This window comes from Gouania willdenowi, chromosome 13, assembly GCF_900634775.1.
Source record: "Gouania willdenowi chromosome 13, fGouWil2.1, whole genome shotgun sequence".
NCBI classification, from domain to species: domain Eukaryota; kingdom Metazoa; phylum Chordata; class Actinopteri; order Blenniiformes; family Gobiesocidae; genus Gouania; species Gouania willdenowi.
Window position 1 is genome coordinate 3954080 of NC_041056.1, and position 12793 is coordinate 3966872.

Sequence of the window (12793 nt, forward strand, 5' to 3'; positions counted from 1 at the left end):
TTGGTCATAAATATTCATCGGTCAAAAAAAAGAAAAGTGAGAGGGAAAAAGAACAAACGCTGAAAAAGAGTTAAATGACCTGAATTACCTCAAAATGTCTATTTTACTAAACTATTACATAAAAGCTGCTTTTGCTTTTTTTGTGCATGAGGAAAGTTCCAGCGTGTGTGTGTATCCCAGTCCGCAGCCAGCTGTGTGAGGGCAAAAAGACACATTTTCCATTTCAATCTCTACAATTCAAAACACGGAGATGAAAATAAACATGACGTTGTCGGAGGAGCCGGAGCTTCTGAGGTTGCCTTTGTCACGGTTGGATGGATTTTTTCCATCACCACTTTTTTGGTAAGGGAGGAAAAAAAAAAAAACTCTGGACAAACCTTGAGAATTTTAACGTATTTTTTTCAATACGTTTAGTTTAAAAAAGAATTCCGTTCTACGGTTACAAAACCAGAGGACAGCATGATGTAAGAAGAGAAAAAAAAACACGGAGGAAAAAAAAAAAAAGGAAAAACAGCAAGAAATAGAATGTTCTCTGCTTCACCAACACAGACGACTTTACGTATATACATTTATGTTTTGTTCCCACATCCCATACGTATGTCCCAAAGAAAACCCTATTATTTATCACTGCTTTTATATACATTGGTGTTCTGTATAAATAACCTGCTGCGGTTTCTTCTTCAGGACAGCAGGGTCTGGACCTGCTGAGGGGATCTGGGAACCAGGTTTTCAGCTTCTTTGTAGGAGTTGGTTGCACTGGTTAGAGCAGAGTGAACCTCTGCGTAAGCTCTGCAGACCAGTTCTGTGGACTGACGGAAAATCTGCTCCCTGCACCAAACGGAAAAAAAGCAAAAATCAGAGGCTGAAAATCTGTGTAAAATTTGTGTTTTGAAACCAAATCAAAATAACACATATTTTGTTTTACTGACTTACTGACTTTGTTTTACTTACTGGCGCCCCTGTGGCACATACATAGTAATGGGCCCCATTCATATATTAGTATGTGTCAATGATTCAGTATCACCAACTGTTGCAATATTTGACTCGCAAATAAATGAGAAAACAACTTTAGGGAAATTGCCAAAAAAAGCCTCTTGGGCCCCTAATCTAATTGTGTGAGGCATAATCTAAATCTATGTTGAATTACCTTTGAAACGATATAGCACACGACTATGTTCCCATTAATTTGGGAATTACTGGAAATGGCTGGTGGGCCCCCGGGCTCAGAGCGTCTCATCATATTCATTCATAGAATATTCATACCAAACTGCATTCCGATCTAACGAGAACTAACGTAGGAGTAGTCATTTGAAAAATGGGGCACCCGACATGTATGGGGGGGTAATGGTCCCCATTTATATATCGGTATGTGGGCCCCCCTGGGCCCCAAATTGAAAATCAGGCTCCGAGCGTCGATGCGTACACATCCATAGATTATACCGACCGAATTTCAGCCCAATCCGTTCACGAATAACAGAGGAGTAGTGATTTTAACTAGTGTACACAACAAGAACAACAACAACAAGAACAGCAACAGGAACAACAACAAAAAAGTGAGTGGGGGTTTGAGTCCGGTAGCCCGGCCTAAAAATTAAATCTTGTTCGGTTCGGTGTAACAAATCTACTGGTGCTCCTCGTTTCTTGTGATCAACTTCCGTGTGTTGACGGCTGCCATTAGTGGTTAGAGGTATTACGAAATGAGAAACATTATACAAAACAACAAAAAATACACACCACTACAAAAATACACAAACTGGCTCAATAAAAACATACAAAATCCAGTAAAAATACTAAATGATAACAAAAATACACTAAAGATAACTAAAATAATTCAAATTACTCTAAAAACACACAACACACATACAAAACAACAAAAAATACACACTACTCCAAAAATACACACAATGGCTCAATAAAACATACAAAATCTCCCCCAAAAACATAAAATGGAAATAAAAATACACAAAACACTCAAAAACACACGACGCACGTCATTACAAGAAAAAAAATAATAATAATGATTAAAAAAATAATGATGATGATGTTTGTGTGATTTCTGGATATTTATGGGGAAACTATGGACAAGAGCTTCATGTTTTAAGCTCATTACACAGAGGGACCCACATACGGGGGTGGACTTCTACTCCTGGATAGGGATGTCCCGATACAACTTTTTCACTTCCGTTATGATACCAATATTGCAGCCTTGCGCATCGGCCGATACTGGTATGAATTGTGTCAATCAACCCTGAGTATGTAAACCTTGGGTTACTTGTGTGCACGAGAGCAATAAAAAGCCATCATCAATTGAGCAAAGACCACACGAACTACCATGGCAACTACCCGGAAAAGAGTGATTTATTTCACCTCCATGGGTGAAATAAGCCGGCGTTTGTGGAATATGAGCCTGTTATAAAAGTGTTCACACAGAACGCCACTTCAGCGACTATAGTCGCTTAAATCGCCCGTGAATAGTCACACTTTTTGGACGCTTCATCACTTCATTGCTCCAGTGACGTGACGATCGGGGAATAATATGAATAAAATGTGTCTGAGGAGGCGGGGCTGCATCGCTGGGAGGGCTGCTGCACTGAGAGGGCTGATGACTTCTTCTACAGCCGTAGGTTTACAGCACTTATCATAGACAGCTCCACTTGTACTTACGGTTTAAATGCTCAACTTACAGAGTTCACACAATGTAATTAAAAAATTTAAAAGGTGTATTCATTCATTTATTTGTATAGCGCAAATTACAACAAAGTCATCTCAATGCGCTTATCAAAATATAACTGGTATTCAAGGAGTAATCCACTTTCATTTGACCACAGTAAGTTGGGGAAGTGTACAGCCCTCCCACTACAGTGGCTATAAAGAGTCGTCTGGACGTCCAAATAAGACGTCATTAATAAATATGACAGAGCTTGGATTCCAACCTCCGACGTCACGCATCCAAGCAAACTTCGTTAACCGCTGCGCCACCATAACTTTCAAACTATCACGGCTATACAAAATGTGAAGTTAATGTCGAGCCTTAAATGTGTATTCATTTAAACTGACATGTCCCCATTACATTTGCCACAGGTTTGTATCCAGACAGATCAACCTCTCAGTCTTTCCCTAAATGCTCTGTATCCACAATGTTATAAAGAAAATGACCGTTTGCAAAAACACGTAACTCAGCACAACATTAGTAATGATGTGAGCACGTCTGCGGTGTGTGATGTTACCAATGTGTGTCAGAGAGGAGTGTCAAGGTTCATTAAAGTGTTCCTTGAGAAGCGGTGTTCATGTGGGCGGAGCCAGGTAGAAACCCAGGGTTTCTTAGACAAAACCTGCCAGCGAGTAGGTTCGGTTCATGGAGAATGTTACCATGGTAACAGACTCAGAAGAACATACCTCGCCTTCAGGAATGGGATACTCAGAGTTTCCCTCATTTGAGCCCAAACGTACTCAGAGTTTGAACTGAACCCTCTTTCTGGAAACACCCCTCTAATGAACTGAAATGTTGCTTTTCTGGTTTTTGTTGTTTCTGTATTTCTGCTTTGGTTTTAAGGCCGTAAAAATAAAATAACCACACTGTTTATTTGTTATTTTGATTTGGTTTTGAAACAGAATAACCAAAGAACAAACAGTAGTAATTGCTGAAGCTTCTTTAAATTAGATTTGAATTCACAGTATTGATCATTTATTTCAAAGGACTGTTTTTCTCAGGATCTCTTCCTTCAGGTTTATAAAAATGCATTTCATAAATATGATCCACTTCTCATAACAGGGTCAAGAATGTCGAGCTGTGTCGTACTGAATCAACAAGTGAAACAGCTCAGCTATGAGTGAGGATTTACTGCTTTTGGAGGCTTCACTGACCACTGAATGTTTTCTGCTGAATCCAAACTAAAAAGTGACTGACTGTGGTGCGCACTGCCATCTATGGATATGGTTACAGATACCCCAGCAGCCTTCTGCCCACGCACACACACACACACACACACACATACAAATCCTTTAATGAAGTGGTTTCTAACCTTTTTCAGGCCTTGACCCCATTTTTACATCACAAATTTCTGTCGACCGTAGAGACATTTTAGTTCTTTTAAACAGGATTATTTAGTGCACAAAGTGATGAGATGTGACAGCTCAGACATATTTTAACTAGAATTATATTTGAGAAATTGAAAGTACAGAATACTTTTTTTCAAACATCTTTCAACTTCAAGAAACCCATGCAACTGTTTTCTGACATAGAATACTTTTATTTGAGATTGTGTGTGGTAAAGAATAATAACTGAATCAATCAATCAATCTTTATTTGTATAGCGCCAAATCATAACCAATGGTATCTCAAGACACTTTACAGTAGAGCAGTCTTAAGGACGGACTCTTCATTTTATGGATACACACATATGCATATATACGTATATACACATACATATGTATCCCACACCCAACATGAATTCAATAATAATAATAATGAACAATAATAATTAGTATATATATATTTTTTATCAATAAATAAACATTTCAGGAAAATCCACAGGTTGAAAAACACTGCTTTAACCCTTTTTCCAACATGATTTGTTGATTTGTAGACAAGGTACAACATCTGGTGATGGGCTGAAGTTCCCACACTTTAATATTTGCCAAATTGAATTTTTAATGCATTAAGTTCGATTTTTAAAAATATTTTCATTTTTTTTTTTTTAATGTCATTTATAAGATTTGTCGAGAAGTGAGCAAAAATGGAGCTGCTGCCTTCTTGGTGCAGCCCAGTATATATAGTAGAGTGTATACTGGATCCCAGTGAGAGGACTGGAGGACACAGTGGGAACACCCTGGACTCCTCCCACTCAGGCTCTGGAGAAACTGTATTTTTAATTGGTCCACAGAGAACACGCTAGCACAGTAGTGGAGAACATCTACAGCTGTATCTAGATGATGGGCAATGTAAAACTTCACATCCCCATTACCACTACGTGTGTACTTTGTAAACGTAATGATTTATACTGTTTTTACTGGTTTGTACTGGTTCTGCTGGTTTATACTGGTTTACAGTCATATTGGTTATAGACATTTAAACTGGTTTGTACAGGTTTGTATTGGTTTATACTATTTTCTACTGGTTTATATTGGTTTGGTTATACTGGTTTGTACTGATTTATAGTGGTTTATATTGCATTATACTGGTTTGTACTGGTCATGCCAGTTTGTATTGGTTGTTTGTACTGGTCATACTGGTTTATACTGGATATGCTGGTTTGTATTGTTTATACTGTTTGTACAGGTTTGTACTGGTTTATACAAGTTTGGTTATACTGGTTTATACTAGTCATACAGGTTTATACTGCTTGCATCAGTTGTGCTGGTTTGTACTGGTCTGTAGTGGTTTTTTCTGGTTTATACTTGTTTGTAATGGTTTGTACTGGTTTATACTGGTTTGTACTGGTTTATAATGGTTTATACTGGTTTATACTGGTTAATACTGTTTGTACACATTGAAATTGGTTATACTGGTTTACAGTCATTCCTACTGGTTATACGGGTTTGTATACCTTTATAATATATTTTTAATTGGTCCACGGAGAACAAGGTAGCACTGCGATGGAGTGTGGAACATCTCTCACTGCATTGAGAGATGTGAGATGAGGGGGTATTTCAACTTCACATCCTTGTTACGCGTATGTACGCTTTGTGAGAGCGATGGAGGTGATGGGAGAGATGAAGGTGATGGGAGAGATGGAGGTGATGGGAGAGATGGGAGAGGGTGCATTTGTGTGTTTAGGTGAGAGGAGAAGCAGATGGGAAAAGATTGCAAGAGGCCTGAGATGGAGAGAAAAGACAAAGACGAGAGGAGTGATTTCAGGGAGAGTATGTGAGTGAGAAATGGACCAGAAGCTAATTAATGGCGTCCTGCCTATCAGTCCTCCCGTGTCCATTAATAGAAAACATTAACCTGAGGTACAGAGTGCTCATCCAGGCTGCTGCACTTCCCCGTAAACCTAACTCGCACAAAGAGCTCTCTGAGGCAGGGGCTGGATAGAGCTAAAAGCCCGTTGCATTTTGTGATCAGCAAGACAAACAGAGGCCATCCCGCTGACCGCAATCTCAACGTGTCGACGGCTTCGGCAATTTACCCCCACCCCCCTCAACCCCCCCTCACGCATTTACTGGAGTGTTTTGTTTAGGATGCAGTAATGATGGTGTGTTACAGCTGGAAACCATTGAGTGTTGAACACAGTTTCAGCTGACGCTCACGCTCTATTTTTGGGTCAAACGTAACAAAGCAAACATTTACCGTTCCACGTAAACATTGCACTGTCGTATATAATCCTTACACGTGTTCATGGAACTCACTTGATGGCGGCGCTGAGGAGGAAGTTCAGCTGCGGCATCACAAACGAGTCGGGCGAAGACAGGTACCGATCAAACTGGAGCTGTTGTCGTCAGTGGGAAAGATAAGACAGCGTGTAAATGTTTCCCTCATGGTTTCAGGTGTTTTTCTTAATGTGTCACTCACCATGGCAGCTTTTACAGAAGAGACGTCCATGTTGGGGAGGAGAGACAGAGGACCCTGGGACAGGACAGAAACAAGATATTCACACTCATCAACATGACGGCAGACCTGGAAATGTTTAATTTGGTTTATGTGAAAAGCATTTACAATGAATTATTAATAAATAAACAATGACCCCTAATAAAATATGTATTGTTCATATAAAAGAGCCATGTGACCTAACTGCAGACCTAAATATAAGATGATCATTTTTAACAGCTAAGATATACTTTAATGTAGAAAAAATTAACTTGCCGCTCGAAAGTTTGTTTTTATTTCCTCTGTAAATACTCGGTTTGTAAGCATTTTCACTGGTTATACTGGTTTACAGTCATTCAAACTGGTTTTACTGGTGTGTACTCATTTATACTAGTTTGTTCTGATTTGGTTATACTGGTTTGTACCGGTTTATAGACATTTATACTGATTATACTGTTTGACATTCATTCATACTGATTGTACATGTAAATAATGGTTTGTTCTGATTTGGTTATACTGTTTTTTACTGGTTATGCTGGTTTATACTGGTCATATTGGTTTGTACTCATTTATACTGGTTTGGTTATACTTGTTTATACTGGTTTGTAACGACTTGTACTGATTATGCTGGTTTGTACTAATTTTTACTGGTTTTTACTGGTTTAGTTATACTGGTTTGTACTGGTTATGCTGGGTTGTAATGGTTTATACCATTTGTACTGGTTTGTACACATTCATACTGGTATTACTGGTTTACAGTCATTCACACTGGTTATACTGGTTTGTATACCTGTTATACTAGTTATTTTGACTTTGTCAGAAAAGTTTCTTGCATTGCATTGTGGGATTTGGAGTCCTGTATACAGGTGGATAGATGTGTTTTTACGGTGATCTCTTGTGTTTCTACGCTAGACAAGGAGGAAAGTGGTTCCCTTGACACCACTTTATCTTCTAGTTTGGTCCTGATATATTCGCCGTGAGACATTCAACTTCAGCCCGACCCCAAAATAAACATCCGCCAATGTTTTGCCACTTCACTGAAAAGACAAAAAATTCGGTTGGAATTCACTTTGTCAGTGTTTCTGTGAGCACACACAAGAAATCAGGGGGAATTGAAGTAAAAACACATCTATGCATCCTTCTAATGAACTCCCCATCCCACAATGCAATGCGCCAAACATTTCCAACATGTCAATAAAGTGGACATCAAAATAAACTTTCAAGTGGTGACCAACATTTTTTTCGAGCAAACGACCATTGATTTATTGATCAATGAGGCCTACACAATGTCTTTTTCTGATAAAACAAAAATACTTAATCATCTGATGAGTTGTATCATCACTGAGAGCTAATTTATACAACAAAACTAAACATTTGCTTGTAAAAACTCCACCAGTTAAAGTCCAGATTTGATCTATAAGCTGCATGTTTTGGTTTTAAAAATGACACGTTCCTCTTAAAGCCCTGATGTTAACCAGAGAGTGTAAATATTGTGCATGTGTACATAACAGCCGGGACCTTTAAGGCAATTAGCCATCGCTGATTATCCAAAATGGTAACATTAAGTCAGGCTTAAACGGGTAAATTACCAACATTAAAAAAAGGTAAACAGAGAGCCGTGCAAGGTTCAACGCTGCAGAAAGTAATTTTATGGCCATATATGCAATCGTAGCCTCCACCGACACAGAACGGCTTTGCTTTTGAGTCTATTTTCATTTTTAAAGTAAAATTTAAAAAAATGAATGAATAGGAAAATATGAAGACAAGTATGATACAAATAAAGCTGATGGCTAAAAAGATGGAAGGCTTTTTAAAACAGACAAAAAACCCCAAAACAAAGGCTGACCACCAGAGGAGACGTGGTCAGTTTGTGATGGGCAGCAGTAGGGTGTGTCCTGACAAAGTCCAGACATGGTGCTAAACCACAACTATGGCTCTCACTTAGCCATACACAGAGAAGAAGAAGAACACTTGAAAATAAATGACACGTATTAGGGCAGTGGTTCCAAAAGTCTTTACACTGGCACAGAATAGACTTTAATGTTCTGCTGCTGCTGGTGTATAAATGTGTGAAGGGGTTTGGGTCCAGAACCCATCAGTGAGATGTTAGTCAGGTATGAACACAGCAGGTCTCTCAGATCTATGGACACAGCTCAGATAGAGGAGCCCAGAGCTCACAGCAAACCAACTTAAAGACATTCTTTTTCTCTACTGCATATGATTGAATTTTAATCATTTTATTGTTGATTGAATGTTTTTACCGCTGACTTTAAATGTCTTCGCTGCTATTTTTAAATGTTTTTTCTGTTGATTTCAAATGTTTTTACTGTTGACTTTAAATGTTTTTACTGTCGACTTAAAATGTTTTTACTGCTGATTATAAATGTTTTTACTGCTGATTTTAAATGTTTTTACTGCTGATTTTAAATGTTTTTTACTGCCAAATGTTAATGTTTTAATGTCCCTACTGATTTTTAAAATGTTTCATGTTTTCTGTTGGACTTTTTTAAATCATGTAAAGCACATTGAATTGCCTTGAGTATGAAATGCGCTATAGAATGAAATTTGCCTTGCTTTGCCAAACATTTTCTGATGCGCCCCCTTTGAAAAAAAAAAAAACATTTTCAGAACCCATCATTGTAACAAAAATTTAACAAAACTGTTAAAAAAAAAAAGTTTTACCTTTACTGAAAAAGGTAAAACTATAATATCTTTCATGCTCAATGACCCCCGCCCCCTGTGCCCCCCCAGTTTGGGAACCACTGTATTAGGAGAAGATGATCCAGTATCTTTTTTTTAATAATGACTTATATACATTTATATAACATGTTTTTTGTAAAGTACATCATGCAGAGAGTGTATTTAAGTGCTCCACTTCAAACCTGCTCAGCGTTATGCTGCTGCACACAACTGTAGATGTAGCTCAGCCCGGCTCTGGTGAGCACATAGGACGCCTGCTCGTTGATTAGAGTGTCGAGGTGAGCCTCGATCTGTTGGGAAGTGGGGGGGAGATAAAAAAAAAACAACAGAGAAAATAGTTTTAAAATGAGTCTAGCCTCTTTTGTGAGCCTGCAACACTTGTAGCTAATGGAGAATCAGTGTGCTTTTGTTAATGAAACTTCGATCGGGGCCCTCGTAGTGCAAAATTTACAAAGGACGAGCTAAAAATAGATGAATAGATTCTGCATTGGAGCTCCACAACAATAAGTGGCACACATGCTTTTATAGGACAGCGGATGAAGTCTTTTCATTTCCAAGAATTGGGCTGAATGGATTATTATAAAATGGAAAAAGAATAATTAACTGTTGCCACTGGACAATGTGGAATTTTAAAAAAATAAAAAATAAACCCAAGGAAAGTAATTCGGGCATTTTCCAATTAAGAAGAAAAAAAAAACCTGGAACTCCAGCATCTCCAGCCTTTTGTCGGTGAATTCAAAGAGAGCAAGAGTAGTCTTCATCACATACAGCGAGTTGACCATGTAGGTCGCCATGTCGGCCGTGCCCAGGTTGCTGGCCGACACCGTGCACAGCTGGAGGAGGGGATCCAAAATGCATGAGAGCACCTGTGAGGTGGAAAGAGCCAGGGAGGAAAATATTTGCATTTCATTCTGGAGTCCGTCTGAGACAGCCACAACTTTAAAAACATCAAAGGAATTTTCTGCAAACATTGACTGATCATATTGAGATTGTGCAAAAACAAGTCTAAAACGTATGTACGTCCACTGCACTCAGCTCTAAATATAAATGGTTAAAAAAAAAAGCCCTCTGACTGTCTTGTATATTTAAGTTTGTTAGTGAAACCCTTTTCTGGATGCTGTCAACAACTGGTGTACATTTTAGACTCAATCTTTGCTTTCAAATAAGGCCCTCCAGATGTATTAATATATTTAATAGTTTTGCTTTTACCGGATATTGGTCTGATATGAGCAAAAATCAAGTATCGGATTATATTGGCTTGCATCTAAAATCTCCCCTATACGCAGTCCATTTATTAGATTTACAGTTTATTTTTCAGGGTCTGCTATATGACTTTTTATTTATTCTATTCAATTGTACAATATTCTTATGTTTAAGGTTTAAATGTACGTAACCCACTGGTTAAAGTAAATCACTGACTGTTAAAGACACACAAACCCTGAGGATAAAAGTCCTTTTGGGTGGGAGTCTTTCAAGAGTCCGTGATCACTCACTAACTTCAGCCACCAGAGCGTATCAGCACACTGTTTAAGGGGGAGTAAAGGTCACTTAGGGGAGCTCTTCTTCTCAGCTACATTGTGTACTACCAAATCGCTGATTTGGAACTGTCGCCTCCTGCGGTCATTTATATATTTTTTCGGGTCACAACTGTTTTCATTCTTTTACGATAAACAAAAGAGGGTTACATTCATATCTTTCACTTTTCCTGATTATTTAGAACAACCAAAAGTAGCACAGGTTGTCATTTTGACAGAAAAAGCTGCTAAATGGTCTAAAAAGCTGCTAAATGATCTAAAAAGCTGCTAAATGGTCTAAAAAGCTGCTAAATGATCTAAAAAGCTGCTAAGTGATCTAAAAAGCTGCTAAATGGTCTAAAAAGCTACAGGCTGAATGTTTCACTCCAATAGAAAATGATGGGAAGTTTACAGGCAGTGAGACCGTGTGACATCATCAATCACGTGATTTCAAGATGGCAGAACACAGGCTCTTGGTAAAGTAGTACTATTTTTAAAAGTTAAAACAAATATAGTGCATAATATGTTTTTCAGGCATATATAAAGACATTTCAAAGGATTTAGGCTACATATGTAAAAACAGTGGAGGATCCCTTTAAGTTTGAGTAATGCCACTTGATGGAGCCTTTTCAAACATTCCACACTACAAAATAAGTAATAAAATGTATGATTCATGCTAATATTGCATCAAATCCAAATCGGTATATGCAAGGCTGCATAATCGTTGTCATATCGGAAGTGAACAAGTTGTGCAGGGAAACCTCCAATTATAAACAACTGATTTTCATGAAAAAAAGGAAAACATGTTTGCCGGGTGTTCTGCACAAAAAAAGGGTGAGGTTTGACAACTGAACTTTGGTTCTGTAATGGCAACCATCGTCTGATCCCCAGGAGTGTGTTTACCTGGGCAAAGTCAGCCTGACGGGCATCCAGAGGAACAACGGAGGAGTCGTGGGAGGCCAGCACCTCCCTGAGGAGCGACAAGGTCTGAGTGAGAGACGCTGTGGGACCGAGGTCTACTGGAGGCAGCTCCACCTGCTCAGGCAGGAAAAAAGGAGCTCAGAGGAACAGATGAGCTGAGTATAAGGCTGTGTTTGAAATGGCACACTTACTACTATACACTCTGCTATACAATAATATTAATGGCTTGGATTCAATATTAATTCACACCAGTCACACCGGTGGTGGTAAGCTACAATGCCTACTGCCCCTCTGATCAACATCAACATTCATGCACAATTCATACCCATTCATACGAGGCAATGTTGGTAAAGTGCCTTGCACAAGGACACAACTGCAATGACTTGGATAGAGCAGGATTCGAACCCCCAACCCTTCAGTTATTGGATGACCCCATCTGAACCATTCCCAATAAAGTATACTTCCAAGTCTCCCAAGATGCATTTAGAACCTACAATGACAATAACCTTGTTCACACTGAGGTTAAAAATCTCTGTTGATTCTACATCTTTGAAAGTTTTGAAAACATTTTAAGTGAGAAAGTGACAAATCAACATGTGCTCATTTGATCTAAAAAATTCAAGTATACACATTTAATTCCAACTTTTCAGAGATTCGCTATTGTGCTACTGACAAAACTTCCTGTTAACTTAAAAACAAGAGCCCTATTTACTAAAGCGTTAAAAAAAAAAAACTAATGGCAGAAATTAAGAGATGATTTTATTTTGAAAAGGGGATGTTTGATTTTTAGCTTGAAGATGGTCCCAGGACCATTTTGCATTTTGCTCGCAATGCATCATGGGGCGGTTGAGTATAACTAGTGAGCCCACTGTGCATACTTAAAATAAAAAATGTCCCCATATAGTATAAATCCGGGCATTTCTCACATATACTATCTAATGTGAACGCATTACACACTCATTTTGACGTGTGACTTTGTATGAGTAGTAAGATAATATGACATTTACATCACAGCCTACGATACATAAGGAACTAAGCAGCATCCAACTACACTCAGCAAGTGGACCTGTGGTAATAAAGAGTTCGCCTTCTCTGGCCTTTAGAGCAAATTATGAGCAGCCCGTGTTCCTGG

General features: G+C 38.5%; 1 protein-coding gene across 3 annotated transcripts in view; it reads right to left on the reverse strand.

Moving 5' to 3' along the window:
- cog6 (component of oligomeric golgi complex 6) overlaps nt 1–12793 on the reverse strand; it is a 61801-nt gene that overhangs the window by 20750 nt on the left and 28258 nt on the right. For 2 of the 3 annotated variants that reach the window (XR_003675372.1, XM_028464873.1), the window contains exons 14-19: nt 11644–11775; nt 9925–10092; nt 9409–9516; nt 6512–6565; nt 6349–6428; nt 664–828 (exon numbers count right to left, since the gene is read on the reverse strand). Coding sequence is in view for 2 of the 3 variants with exons in the window: in XM_028464873.1 (XP_028320674.1) it covers nt 681–828; nt 6349–6428; nt 6512–6565; nt 9409–9516; nt 9925–10092; nt 11644–11775 (690 nt within the window). In the remaining variant the exon portion in view is untranslated. Of the gene's footprint in view, nt 1–378; nt 829–6348; nt 6429–6511; nt 6566–9408; nt 9517–9924; nt 10093–11643; nt 11776–12793 lie in introns of those variants that run through there. The other variant, XM_028464872.1, reaches the window with a different exon arrangement.